At 44.9% G+C, this 14,176-nt stretch overlaps 1 protein-coding gene across 1 annotated transcript in view; it reads left to right on the plus strand.

Annotated features, from left to right (window-relative positions):
* LOC139061542 (zinc finger protein 665-like) overlaps positions 1-14,176 on the plus strand; it is a 103,125-nt gene that overhangs the window by 80,185 nt on the left and 8,764 nt on the right. The window contains exon 4 of the mRNA XM_070548171.1: positions 9,337-9,840. Within this exon, the coding sequence (XP_070404272.1) occupies positions 9,337-9,840 (504 nt within the window). The remainder of the gene's footprint in view (positions 1-9,336; positions 9,841-14,176) is intronic.

Below are 14,176 nucleotides of genomic sequence, written 5' to 3' on the forward strand. Positions count from 1 at the left end.
AAAATAAAAAATTAGTAACTAAGGAGTAACTGTGGAGTTGCTTTTTCCAATGTGTGGACTTGGGTTTGGGTGAGAGGCGGGGCAGGGGGCAAATGGGCACTCTCGCCTTGGGCACCAAATTACCCAGAGCCGGCCCTGGCCCTGGACATAGTAACGCACAACCTTCCATCCCCAGTAACGGTAATGGCGTTGCAACAGTGGGAAACGTAATTTATTTGATTATTCCATTACGTATAAAAGAACGCCGTTAGAAACGCCGTTATACTTAAACGGAGTTACTCCCAACACTGGTCCTGACAGCGGAGGTCTGCAGCCAGGTGCTTTTGGAGAGAGGAACAAAAAACATTACGACAAATATTTTGTCTGAAAAACCACCAGCGGAAGTTATGTATGAGAGCCAGGTGTGTTTTATTCTGCTCCAGCAGGTGGCGGTAGTGCACATTTACGCGGGTCATTGACCACCGGAAAAAGCAGAAACCGGAAGCTGCTAGCAGAGCTAGCTTGTTGTTGTGGTGTGTGAGGAGAATATTTGAGGCCCTGCAGTAAAAATGTCTTCACTTCAGTCTCTGGGAGAGTTGATCAGCTAAAGCGACTAACTGCTGCTGCTGCAGAAATCTTCTCACCAGGCTGTGGAAACTTTCTTCTCCTCCTCAACAACTTGGTGGAGTTCTTTCCAGAACCAGAGAAGATATTCTGCGGTCTTCGTGACGATCGGAGCTCCAGAATCAGGTTGTGGGTGAGAAAAGCTTTTCTCTAGACTTCCTGCCCTCTGGATCTGCTGCTGTTCCTTTGGCCAGAACCAAAGCGTTGGATCTTTAATCTCCTGCGTTGTTCTGAAGCAGCATCTTAATCAGCTCTCCTGCTTTGTTTCTATTGCAGCTGTTAGCTAAACACGGCTAAAGAAAACCTGCTACCACTTCAGGATCATCCATCAGCTGGGACTGATTCATCGTGTGTTCTTCACCACCTGGACCTGGACAGCATGGACACAGGTACTGGTGGATGAATGAATATATTGTCAGTCTATTGTAACCCTGGCGTCAGATTAAGTTACCACTTATTCAAAAAATAATAATAAATAGGCCAGACTCTAGGTCCAACAGGATTACCTTACAAATTACCAGTGAGTGGGAAATGGAATAGCTGGATCCAAAGAATGAGCAAAAGAACACAGTTGCACCAGATTTGTAATTTTATATAGAAATATGAAAATAGAACAAAAAATACTGCAGCTGCTATAGACATATAATTAAACAATTAGGCCTTTCCCCCTATATCAGTAAACCTAGTCAGGTTGAGCTCAAAGTCAGTCTTCTATTTGGTCGTAGTCTAGTCAAAAAGAAAGTCTCCTCGGTCTTGTAAAACTCAGGTTCAGTGGTCTGAGTGGTTACCACTGGAATGTTGGCTCAGTATAGAAGAATGATGTTCTCCTGATCGGGATTCAGTTCAGTTCGGGCACAGGCTCGCCATCTCCATCCGGAGAGAATCCAGGACTCCAATCCACTTCAGTCTCGTACCGAGCAAAAAAACCTAGCCTGCACAACAATAATGCAATTATTGTTTACAGCTAAATAAAATTCTCTTCTCTTATTCTCACAGCTATAGCTTTTACGATCTTTTCTTTCTTCATCCTTCAAATTACCATAGTAACAATTTACATGCATGTACATTTCTTTTCTCAAGATACATTTTGGCAATACATGAAACAGTTTTTAACTCATGTAACTAATAGTTTGAATCTTTTAGTAGAAGAAAGAAAGTAGCTGAGGGGGGTCAGAAATTTTGCCAGATTAAAGCCTGGTTTATGCTTCTCCGTCTGCGTCAGTTCGGAGACACGCAACGTCCTTGCTTAGGGCTCCGGCAGGCACGCAAGTACGTACGGAGTCAAGCCCACTTTTTTAAACATCCGTCAAACGAGACGGATTACGCAAGCTTGTGATTGGTCAGGACGCCGCTGTTGTTTACAGCGCCGTCATTGCAAAGAGAGCCGAGTTTAACTAGCGGCAGACACGGAGAAGCTTGAAGAATACCTCGCGAAAAAACTCTAAAAATATGAGCGTTTAATTCTCCCGTGACTGGAGGAGTGAAAAGATGCGCAGCAAGCGTTTTATTTGTGGACGGAAATGACAGGAAACGTGGGTTTAGAGTTGGGGAGCGCATGAAGCGGTGGGAGAATGAGAGACAAATATGTCCGTGTTAAAAGTCTCTTATATACACAAAAAACACAATATAAACACACTATCTTGGACCGATACATGACAGGATACCACAGAGCAGCGCTACGCCCTCTGTTGTCCTGCAGGGCAATTGCTTTGCAACACTCTCCAGGAGACGGAGAAGTATGAGAGCAAAACGCTTCCGTCAATCCGTGCGTGTCTGTCCCTTGCGGAGCTGACGGAGAAGCTTAAACCAGGCTTTAGTCGCTAGGCGCTATTTTGAAGAAAAAAAAATTCGTTAAGGGGGTCTGAAAAGTTGTTGGAAATGGCGACAAAGTTGCTAACTTGGCAACACTGCAAGCTGTAAAAACGCACATGCTCATTGCTCGCTCCCGCGGTGCGCACAAACACAGTTCAATTTAATTCAATTTTATTTATATAGCGCCAAATCACAACAAGTCATCTCAAGGCACTTCACATAATAAACATTCCAATTCAGGTCAGTTCATTAAGCCAATCAGAAAAAAATGTTTCCTATATAAGGAACCCAGCAAATTGCATCATTTACAGCAATCCTCATACTAAGCAAGCATATAGCGGCAGTGGAGAGGAAAACTCCCTTTTAACAGGAAGAAACCTCCAGAGTATAAGTATAAGCAGAAGAAAACAGAGCAGACACACACGCACGCACGCACACACACACACACACACACACAAAGCAATGTGTCTATGGTTACATTGTGATTGCTTAGTAAATATTCTATTTGGCGAGAGATAAACTTTATTGTATTTATCCTAGTGGATCTATGATTAAAGGTGTTCCCTGGCCAGGCAAGAGACGTAGTCCCTCCCTGGGTCTCCTACCGGTTGGACGTGCCTGGAAAACCTCACCAGGGAGGCGTCCAGAAGGCATTTTAATAAGATGCCTGTCAAGATGGCACCGTCCACGGCCTGCCGTCTGCTCTTCCGACTGTTGTTTTTGCTTTTTATTTTCCTGTGTTGCTCTTTGGTGGGTAGTAGCTCAAATTTTCGCTATGATCGCCTCACCCTTCTTGAACTTCGGCATAAACTTGGATTTGCCTATCACCTCTGTTTGGATCTAAGATGGTCCTTCGCCCCGCTGTTTACGGCGGTCCCAGCTCTGCTGCTTCGCTCTCCCCGCCCGGCGTGGCTACCAAGGAAACGCCGCAGACGTGGCAAACGCGGAGGTTCCAAAGTGCGGCTCAGAGCCTCCTCCGGCCGTTCGTGCATGGGACGTAAACCTCACCTGTCACCAGAGTTGATACATGGAGATCTTCGGACCTTCCGCATTCCATCGCTCTGTCCAAGATTCTTTGGGGAATCCGGAATGCCTCAACCACCAACCCGTGGATGCACCGGGGCGTCAACCAAGCTAACCTTTGCTATCCTACGGTGGCCCAAGCGGCCCAGTCACCCCGGTCAGCTGATTAGGGTCTTCCACCGATCTTCAGGGTAGCTCTCCTAAACGCCCAGTCAATTGGGAATAAAACCCTCATTTTAAGGTATTATTTTTTCCAGCATGAGGTGACATTGTTCTGCATGAACGAGACCTGGGTTCTTCCTGGTGAGTCAGCTGCTCTGTCAGAGCTCTGTTCTTCAGACTGTCAGGTTCTGAACGAGCCCTGGCTCACTGGTCGTGGTGGTGCATTACTAACCATGTTCAGATCCTCTTTCCATCCTAAAAAACTTACTACACCAGTGACTCCAGCCAGCTTTGAGTTTATGGCTTTTGAGGTGGACTTTAGTCCTCCACTGCTGTTTATTCTCTGCTATCGCCCACCTAAGTACAATTCAAACTTTTTATCGGAATTTTCTGATCTTTCAACAGACTTTCATCCAAAATATGACCGTGGGATTATTCTTGGTGATTTTAATATACATGTTTGCTGCCCGGACAAACCTCTTGTTGGTGGCTTTTTAGAAATTTTAGATTGTTTTGGTCTCCAGCAACAGGTCCAGTCACCCACCCATTCAGGATCGCACATTTTAGACTTGGTTTTGTCATTTGGGATCTGTATCTCTGAACTGATTGTTGACTCTGCATGTATCTCTGATCATTCTCCTCTTATTTTTAATATCTGTGGCTTGACACCTCCATCCACTAGGCAACATAATCAACACCTTACAAGAATAATTTCCCCTTTCACCACCAATCTATTAGCATCTAGCCTAGCTGCGACTCTATCCACTTCCCAACCTGATTCCACCTGTGTAGGAGCTGAGGAGCTGCTGACCTCTTTCAACTCTACCTGCTCAACTGTTTTAAATGCAGTCGCTCCTCTAAAATCCAGGCATAAAAAAAACTGTTCCTCCAGCAGTCTAAGCCTATAGCAGCATAACTACAGAGATAACTCTGGATAACCTAGCCTTTTTAGATGGAGGCATGTTGGAGGCAGAGCAAGGGAGAGCCGTCTTTACCGACTGTACACTCCACCTCCCTCTACTCCCCCACTTGTCCAGATCCAGGCTAACATCTGATTTTAACCATAGGCCCTATCAAATAAAAATGTTTTAAGCCTATTCTTAAAAGTAGACAAGGTGTCTGCCTCACGGACTAAGGCTGGGAGCTGGTTCCACCGGAGAGGAGCCTGATAACTAAAAGATCTGCTCCCCATCCTAATTTTAGATATTCTGGGCAAGGGCGTAGGAACCGGGGGGGACGGGTAGGACATGTCCCCTCCAATATTGGACAAACGCGCATTTGTCTCCCCCAATAACATGGAGAAGAAAAAAATTGATTTTGAAATATTTGATTCACGAGATTTTATTTTGAAAGACACTACAGACTTCTCACTGACACAGCCCCTCCCCTCAGGCAGTTAGACAGGCTGGCTGAGTGAAGCGGGAGTCAGAGCCGGGATGACAGCAGCTCTGCGAGTTCTTCTCATGGGCAAAAAAAGAAAGAAAGGAAATGTGAGTTGGTAATAATTTAGTCCAAGAGGATAATTGTATTTCTGGTCAAACGCTAGACTGGCTGACTAACGTAAACATCTTGCTAGGCAGCATTAAACATTAAACAACTCTGCTAGTCAACAAAAAATGGTGAACTTGACACGATTTGACAGTAACAAACAAAAACCATTTGAAACGAAATAAATAAAAAAGTAGAATCTCCACATAAAAATGGAATTTGTAAGTGTGATTGTTGCTTGTTTGTGACATTCTCATCACATTTCATTTTTTAAACCTTATTCATGTCACTCTTTTCATATAAGAGACCAGAGGAAGTTCAGCAGGAAAATGATGAAGAAGGTGAGACAGGCAGCACCAGACCTGCTGCTCCCTGTCTCACCCTCAGCAGGTCTGGTGCTCCCTGTCTCACCCTCAGCAGGTCTGGTGCTCCCTGTCTCACCCTCAGCAGGTCTGGTGCTCCTTGTCTCACCCTCAGCAGGTCTGGTGCTCCCTGTCTCACCCTCAGCAGGTCTGGTGCTCCTTGTCTCACCCTCAGCAGGTCTGGTGCTCCCTGTCTCACCCTCAGCAGGTCTGGTGCTGCCTGTCTCACCTTCTTCATCATTTTCCTGCTGAACTTCCTCTGGTCTCTTATATGAAAAGAGTGACATGAATAAGGTTTAAAAAATGAAATGTGATGAGAATGTCACAAACAAGCAACAATCACACTTACAAATTCCATTTTCATGTGGAGATTCTACTTTTTTATTTATTTCGTGTCAAATGGTTTTTGTCTGTTACTGTCAAATCGTGTCAAGTTCACCATTTTTTGTTGACTAGCAGAGTTGTTTAATGTTTAATGCTGCCTAGCAAGATGTTAACGTTAGTCAGCCAGTCTAGCGTTTGACCAGAAATACAATTATCCTCTTGGACTAAATTATTACCAACTCACATTTCCTTTCTTTCTTTTTTTGCCCATGACAGGGGTGGACATTAACTTCAAAACCAACCGGCCAGCCGGGCCGGTAACTGAATATTTACCGACCCCGCCAAGAATCTACCGGCCCCGCTGGTCAGCTGCCAAAACGAGTCAAAATAACAACTGAACCGTTTTAAATGTAATAAACCTTTATTTTGTACACATTCACAAACATAATAACGTATTCAAGTATGAATTTGTTTGTTCCCTCAACAAAACACTATTTTGTCGTCGCATACTTCCGGCATACAACGCAGTACATCACCAACTCCGCTTTGCTGTACTCGAGCCATCGGCTGTGTTCGAGATTAGCCAGTTCTGCGCAGGTTAGACTAGCAGTGATCAGCGAGCAGTGCATGCCGGTTAGATTTGTGTCCGAATTGACGCCGACTTGCTCTGACGTCATGCATACGTAGGCAACGATAACCTCGTGAGATCAAGGCGGCCGCAGATTTTGGAGCAAGGCGCTGCAGTTGCTCTCCCTTGGCTGCAAAACCTAGAGGATGACGGGAAACGCCTGGCTCTCACCTGATCTAAGATCTGATTGGTTCATATTTTGATCCAAACATCCGGTGGTAGAACATGAAATGTTAGTTGGTCACATGTATTCTGTAAATCATGTTACGTTGATGATAACAACAATATAGGCCATAAAGAGAAATGTGTTTTGTTTTCTTTTGTCACGTTTCCTATGAGCACACTGAAGCTACAGCTGCTAACCTTTACTTATTATTACACTCATGTCTCCATATACAATATATGATATCCACAAGCACGTGAGGATGTGTTTCAGCTGCTAACAGGCACCAGAATTAAAATTGAAAATTGAACAAGTGTGAATGCTAATGCAATATCTTCAGCCATCGTCACCCCGAGCTACACATGTAGGGAAATCCAAGAGATTCAACTGGCAGAAACAACTGGTTCACACCATAGTCTCTCTCTCTCTCACTCACTCACTCTCTCACTCTCTCACACACACACACACGTAGAGGAAAAGAGCTGAGGAAATTGAGGACACCAGGTAGTTAAAAGAAAAACCACAGCGGAGCCGAGGCGCGCCTCGAATGGGGCGCGTCTGATCTGAACTGAGGAGCAGCGAGCAGCGGCCGGACTTCGTGAGCGATTCGCTTCGGGCTTTTCCGCGGCCGGTGTGTCCCCGGCGAAACGCCGGCTTTCAGCCACTCCCCCCGCTGCTTCCGTCTTCTCTCGTCTGTTTTCCAGGCGAGGCGCTGCTCAACTCGAACACGGCCATTCTCTGCGCCTCCCGTCTTCTTTAAACCGCCAAGAATCATTCCACCTACGCACACGCTTCTCTGCTTCATACCGTTTCGAACTGTCTCGCTTCTCCTCACCAGTTTTAAAGCGTTTTGCCGGAGATTTCATCAAGAAATCCCATCCCTGTGGTGGCGCGATCTTCCTGCGTGCTTGTGTGTTTCTAGCGTGGTTCCACTTCGTCTTTAATAGTGAACTTATAGTTCACGTGACTATAACTAATCGTGCAGTACGTGCACGAATCGTACAAGTGCAGTAGGTGGCTAGAGGCGCGCAGGTTCACGCGCGCGAAACGAAAACGGCAGCTTCCTACAGGGCGGGGCCATGATGTAGGCGAAAGCCGGTGTGTAAATGACAAATAAAGCTTGGGCGCCACCCGGGCGGTAAGTCGTCAAGTATTTACCGCCCGACGAGAAAATTTAGCGCCATTGGCGCTCGGGCACTTTAACGGTCCACCCCTGCATGAGAAGAACTCGCAGAGCTGCTGTTGTCCCGGCTCTGACTCCCGCTTCACTCAGCCAGCCTGTCTAACTGCCTGAGGGGAGGGGCTTTGTCAGTGAGAAGTCTGCAGTGCCAGAGAGAGCCAGACCAGCTGAGGGTGAGACAGGGAGAGCCAGACCAGCTGAGGGTGAGACAGGGAGAGCCAGACCTGCTGAGGGTGAGACAGGGAGCACCAGACCTGCTGAGGGTGAGACAGGCAGAGCCAGACCTGCTGAGCTGCAGGCAGGTGCTACAATGAAGAGTGAGGTTTTAGATGGTTGATGATGAGAGGAAGATTCGATAACAAGTGAACACGACTAAATAAAACTGTAACAACCATGATTTTAACGTTGCACTAGGAAAACGACCAGTTCGGCTGGCTCCGGTGAAGTGGAGACGGTCATACTGGGAAGTTTCGGTAATGGAAACACACCAGTTAGTGCCTGGCTGGTTTATAAAAGACACCCGTTCCTCCTTTTGGTGTGAGGATGCCAGCTGGTCCTGTTCCACTGCAGATAGCTCATCAGTACTTAATACAAGTTGTTTATTGTGTATCTACGTTGGTGTTAGTTTGGGATGTTCTGATCATACCAGCAACACCTGTGTGAACCCTGTGTGCAGCACTTGGGGTTCTTCCCCTTTTCCTTCATGCTGTGCAGGACAGCAGCAACAATGTAAAACAACATGTCCGCCTAACTTTAACTCCGTCTGCGAGAGTGATGTAAGCTTTGAGTCCTGCAATGAAAAGCTTCAGCTCCTGGGGAAGCTGATTACAGCTGGTTTAATACGACGTAAAGAACAAAGTCTGGGTGGAGTGAGGTGAGTTTCCAGGGATCGGTGCAGAGATCAACACCTCCCAGTCAGACGCAGCTACGCTCACCAACACCCGTCTGTATGAGCATCAGAAGGCTCGGCTAATAACCGGACCATAAGGAAGTTCATGATGCTGGAAGAGCAGCCTTTCTCTGTGGTGGAAGAAGAACCAAGTTTATTCATACAGCACGTGTCCCAGACCGAGGTCACGAAAGGAATCACAATAAAACGCTGAAAAATAATACAATGAGTAGAAAACAACAGGCTCCGCCCACTGCTCAGTCACTAAGTAACCCACTACTAATAATAATAATAACAATAAATCTCCCAAAATGCTAATTAGTAAGATTCCTTTGCTTTGCAGTGCTCTAGCCTGCTGAGAGCTTAAAAGTGAAAGATTGTTACTGACAGCAGCTACATCTAAGTGTTTATTCATTTTCCTTTTGACTGAATAGTTGCTGATTTTATCTTGGAGACGTTTCTCCTCACATCAGCTTCAGATCTAAAGCTTGGGTTGTGAGTAGGAGGCTTAGAAGTTCTGGTCAGAAACAAACACGCTGATTGTGATGGAAGTTTTTATTGTTCCTAAAGTAGAAATCTGTTTTTATCTAAATGAAGTTCATGTTCTTGTTCCTTTTTCCCACATCATGTAGCCAGTATCACTCATGGTGTAAATATAAAGGTATGGTGGTCTGTAACATCATGTGTCTGTGTTTCCTACAGATGTTCCACAGCTGGTGCTGGTTAAAGAAGAAGCTCCTGAAGAACAGAGTGCTGGTGTGGACCAGCAGGACCCAGAACACCTCCACATAAAGGAGGAACAGGAGGAGCTCTGGACCAGTCTGGAGGGAGAGCATCTCTGTTTGAAGGAGGAGACTGAAGCTGTCGGGTTTCCTGTTACTGCTGTTTCTATAAAGAGTGAGGATGATGAAGAGAAACCTCTGGTCTCACAGCTTCATCAGCAGCAAATAGAAGACAGAGATGTTCCAACCAGCAGCTCAGCTGACCAGATGGCAGCAGAAACTGGTGGAGGAGCAGGAACTAGCAGGAACCCAGATCTGAACCCTCATGAACAAACATCTGATTCTTCAGAGACTGAAGTTAGTGGAGATGATGAAGATGATGATGATGATGGTGTGAATCTGGACTCTGAGCTGTCAGACTCTGGGTCTGAAACTGGAGATGAAGATGATGACTGGAATGAGAGCAGGTCTTCTGAGTCAGATGGTAAGTCTGTCAACAAGTTCTTCACAAGTGGTCTCTCCAGAGACACGTGAGGGAGACAAGTCATCCAGCAATAAGGTCTTCAGGCTGTTTGGTTCATAAGAAATGTGTTAGAGTGAAGCAACATGTAGACTCGTGCAGGAAAGTCCAGAAGAAACCTAAATCATTTAGTCATGATGAGTGTGGAGAAAGGTTTACTACAAATGTAAATAAACAAATCACATGAGAGTCCACACATAGCAGCTGCTGTTCCAGAGTATGGGCCAGCCTCATCCCACCCATACTCTGCTTCTGGCCGCTAACAAGATGGCGCCTGTGTTTGGAATAGCCACAGGTCCGTTTCCACATTCCCGCCTGGCCACGGGGCAGCGCTGTGTCTCCGTCCATGTTTCCTCGGGTCTGTTTATCCTGGTTCTTCAGTGGTTTCCCTTCCTGTTCCCTCCATGAGTGGACTTTACACACCGTGGATCTGACCTGCTAACTCCAGCTGTTTCTGCTTCTGGCAGGATCCTGGTGTAGGTACCCAGGAGTCCAGATGCTGCAGGATGAAGTGTAGAGCCATGCTGATGGTGTAACGTGATGGAAGTGGTTACCTTTACTGAATGATCAATAAGATGTGATATTCCATCTAATTATAAATGATCAATCTTATTGGTCTTTGAATATTTGATTTAATACGACCTTAGGAACACACACTTCATATTAATTCAGACAGAGTCAAGAATATAGTTTATAAAAATTAGTTTAAATCTGTATTTCTAAACTAATGATTACATGACTGTTAGGGATTTTATCAATAACCCAATACCTGCAGCTGGAGAGAGAGGAGAGACAACAAGCAGACAAGTCACCAAACTGCAATCAGGGGCAGAAGCTCAAGGCAACTGCCCCGAGTTTCTGCTCTCAGAGTTTATTTATAACAAAGATAAGACTGTGTGTGTGTGTGTGTGTGTGTGTGTGTGTGTGTGTGTGTGTGTGTGTGTGTGTGTGTGTGTGTGTGTGTGTGTGTGTGTGTGTGTGTGTGTGTGTGTGTGTGTGTGTGTGTGTGTGTGTGTGTGTGCTTTTAGACATAGAATAATACATTCAGTTAATAATAAACATAACATTTCCATAGGGCTGTAGCGAAGCCTCGATGAGGTCGACGGCTCGATTCTAAAAATTCGTCGACGTCAGATCCGGTAGTCGACGCACCGCGCCCACTTGTTGCATCCCCAGGAGTTTGTAAATAGAGGTGGAATCTGCCTGTTTTTCCTCTAGTTCGCCCTCTTCTCCGCCTTCACTCACATCTCCGCCAAATACCGAAGACCGGGAACAATGTCCGTCCACTACTAGATTATTTTCCTGTGTTGCCCGTCTTCGTCTCCCGGCAACAGACAACAACTTCCGGGGTCAGATGCGCTGCTTCGTCTCAATAGCAGATGCAGAAAATCACCGGGAGCGTTTCTCCCTTCATTAAGGAGCTTCTTTCAGACATTCGGAGAGCTGTTTTGGTGGTAGCAGTCTCTCCTCCGTGCTGGTCTGTTTGCTGCTGGGTGTTTTTGGTTTATTTAAACTTGGTAACTTGAACTTAACGTTGGTAAAGCTACTGTTAGCATCTTCGCTAACAGCTTCTTGCGTTTGGATAAGCTGTTACGTTTTGGTTTAGAGTTGATCTTTTTTCAATCCAATCCAATCCAATTTTATTTATAAAGCGTATTCACAAGGCATTACAACCAAACAAGGCGCTGTACACTAGAAATGTTGGTTAATTAAACAAGCAATATTTAAACATGTTGAACACATATAAAAAATAATAATTTGTAGTACAAATTAATAAATGTCTAAATGTAATAAAATCTCCCTTCTATTACATTTAGAGTGTTGTGGGTTTTTGGTTTAGTTTAAGATATCACCTTGAGTTTGGTTTAACCGCCCAGTTTAGAGTTTGGACCTTTGGAGATTATTTTGGTCCAGAACCCAGTAATCTTTGCCCAGCGGGACATCCCTAGTTATTTGTACTTTTGTTTTAATTCCCCACAGGCAGAATTAGTTTTTTTTACTCCCAACCTGTGGATGGAAAGATTTGTTTTTTTGTAGTTGTAAATAAACCTGATCATCATTTTAACTTTTAAATCCCACATTATTGTCCCTTCCTTTTTGCACACGAGCCAAACTCCCCAGGAAGAGTCGTAACACCACTCGCCTCACACACATAAGTGACCAAAACAAAGCAGCATGGAGACAGTCCGTCTCCAACCACCTCTCAGGCAGCTGGTGGGGGAATTTAGCTGGATCATGGGGTTCACCTCACAGGATGAACAGAGGGAGATAAACTCATCAGTCCAAATACAGGGGGCTGTAACATGAGTGTGAATTAGTCTCATAAAATGTTTAAAAATATATGATGATCCCTAATCATTTTTGTCAGGCATATTTTTTCGTTTCTCTGAGCAGAGACTGTCTAAACGTCATGGTAGAAAATAGTTAGCATTTTGCAAAAAATCATGTTGATGAGTTTATTTTAATTATTCCAACAAGAAGTATGTAAATGCCAGAGCAGGTCACTACAAACCCCACAGACGGGAGGGGGGCATTGTAGTTGTCACCTTTTTCCACACCCCGAGTTTGCAGGTATGTTACCACCAGCGTAATTAGCAGTCTTACTGTATTTACGCTTATCCTTAGCCAGCAGTTTCAGGTAGGATTTAATGTCGCCCGCTCTGGCCCCAGGTAAACATTTGACTATGGTTGCTGGAGTCTCTGCCATGTTTCTGACTATGGAGCTGCCAATTACCAGAGTTGGGTTGTCAATGGGTGCGTCACTGAGTGACCCCAGCAGGGTCTAAAAAAGTCCGGGCCCAATCAATTTTTATCTGTCAATGTTTTAAGCTATTGTCAGACCAGTTAGATAACAAATTTAAGAAGTTTTTCAATCAGCTTTTAGAGCAAAGCATAGTACTGAAACTGCGCTTGTGAGAGTGTTCAATGATATTTACCAATATACTGATGTGGGTGACAGTCGTTTTATTACTTTTTAGATCTGATCGCTGCTTTTGATACTCTTGATCATGTTATACTTCTCAATCGACTGGAGAATTTTTTTGGTCTCTGGTTCAGCGCTCTTCTGGATGAGTTCCAACCTGTCTGACAGGTATATGACTGTTAAGATTGGTAGCTTCAGCTCAAGTGATGCTCCCCTGAAATATGGGGTCCACAGGGCTCTGTACTTAGTCCTCGGCTTTTCAATTTATATTTGCTCCCTCTTGGGGCCATCTTTTGGAAATATGAGCTTGACTTCCATCTTTATGCTGATGACTGACAGGTCTATGCTTCTGTTAAAGCTAAGGATTTAGCTCTGAGTTGTCTTCGTGAGGTTAATAATTGTGGATGGGTTGTAATTTTCTCCAGATTAATGAGTCTAAGACTGAAATGATTATGTTTGCACCAAGTGGTGCTCCTGTAGTTACTCAGTCTCATATGATGCAAAGGATGTTGTGTCTAATTTGGGTGTTATGATTCTCAGCTTAAATTTGATGTTCAAGTCAATAATGTAGTTCAAGTATATATTTTTCACCTAAAGAATCTTTATGTCCTTTTTGATGAGGAATCATTTTGAGAAGCGTATTCATGCATTTAATGCATTTTGTTTAGACTCCAGCTTACTTGAGTGTTGATTAGGGCTGCACAATATATCGAAAAATTATCGTCATCAGGATAACAGGACGTGCAATAGGCCCATCGCAAAGCATGTCAAAAAAGGCGATAAATGCTTGGTTCAACATTTCCATCCGTGTCATACATCAGCTTTTTGTAAACCAGCTCTTTTTTTACGCGGAAGTATTATTTGACCAATCAAATGTAGCCCTTCTGAGATGCGGCCAATCAGATGGGTCTGTTCACGTAATACGCCCGCCCCCTACATAGACCTTTAGGATGGAAAGCAACACCCGAACTGAGTTAGCAGCGCCGTTCCCTTGTTTGTCATGCTGGCTCAGAGCAATGAACGCACTTTGTGCTGAGGTTTCTGGAATCAGCACTGCTTTCAAACGTGAACGTGAGTTTCCTCGGTGTGGTTAATCATTTTTAGCGGGCTGACTCTGACACGTGCCGGTGAACCAACCCACCTTCATATCGCTAGTGTTCCACCGGGTGGTGATGTTAGCCCCAGGCTCCGGTTAGCTTCCAGCTAAAAGGCTACAGCACTCTCCTCTAGAGGTGGGAAAAATGATTGATTCTAAGATGCATCGCGATTCAGCCATGCATGATTCCGCATCGATGCAGCAACGTGACATAATGAGATTCTCTCCCTATATCTATGTCGGGGGTCGGCAATCCGTGGCTCTGGAGCCGAATGCGGCTC

Source organism: Nothobranchius furzeri, chromosome 2, assembly GCF_043380555.1.
Source record: "Nothobranchius furzeri strain GRZ-AD chromosome 2, NfurGRZ-RIMD1, whole genome shotgun sequence".
Classification (NCBI taxonomy): Eukaryota; Metazoa; Chordata; class Actinopteri; order Cyprinodontiformes; family Nothobranchiidae; genus Nothobranchius; species Nothobranchius furzeri.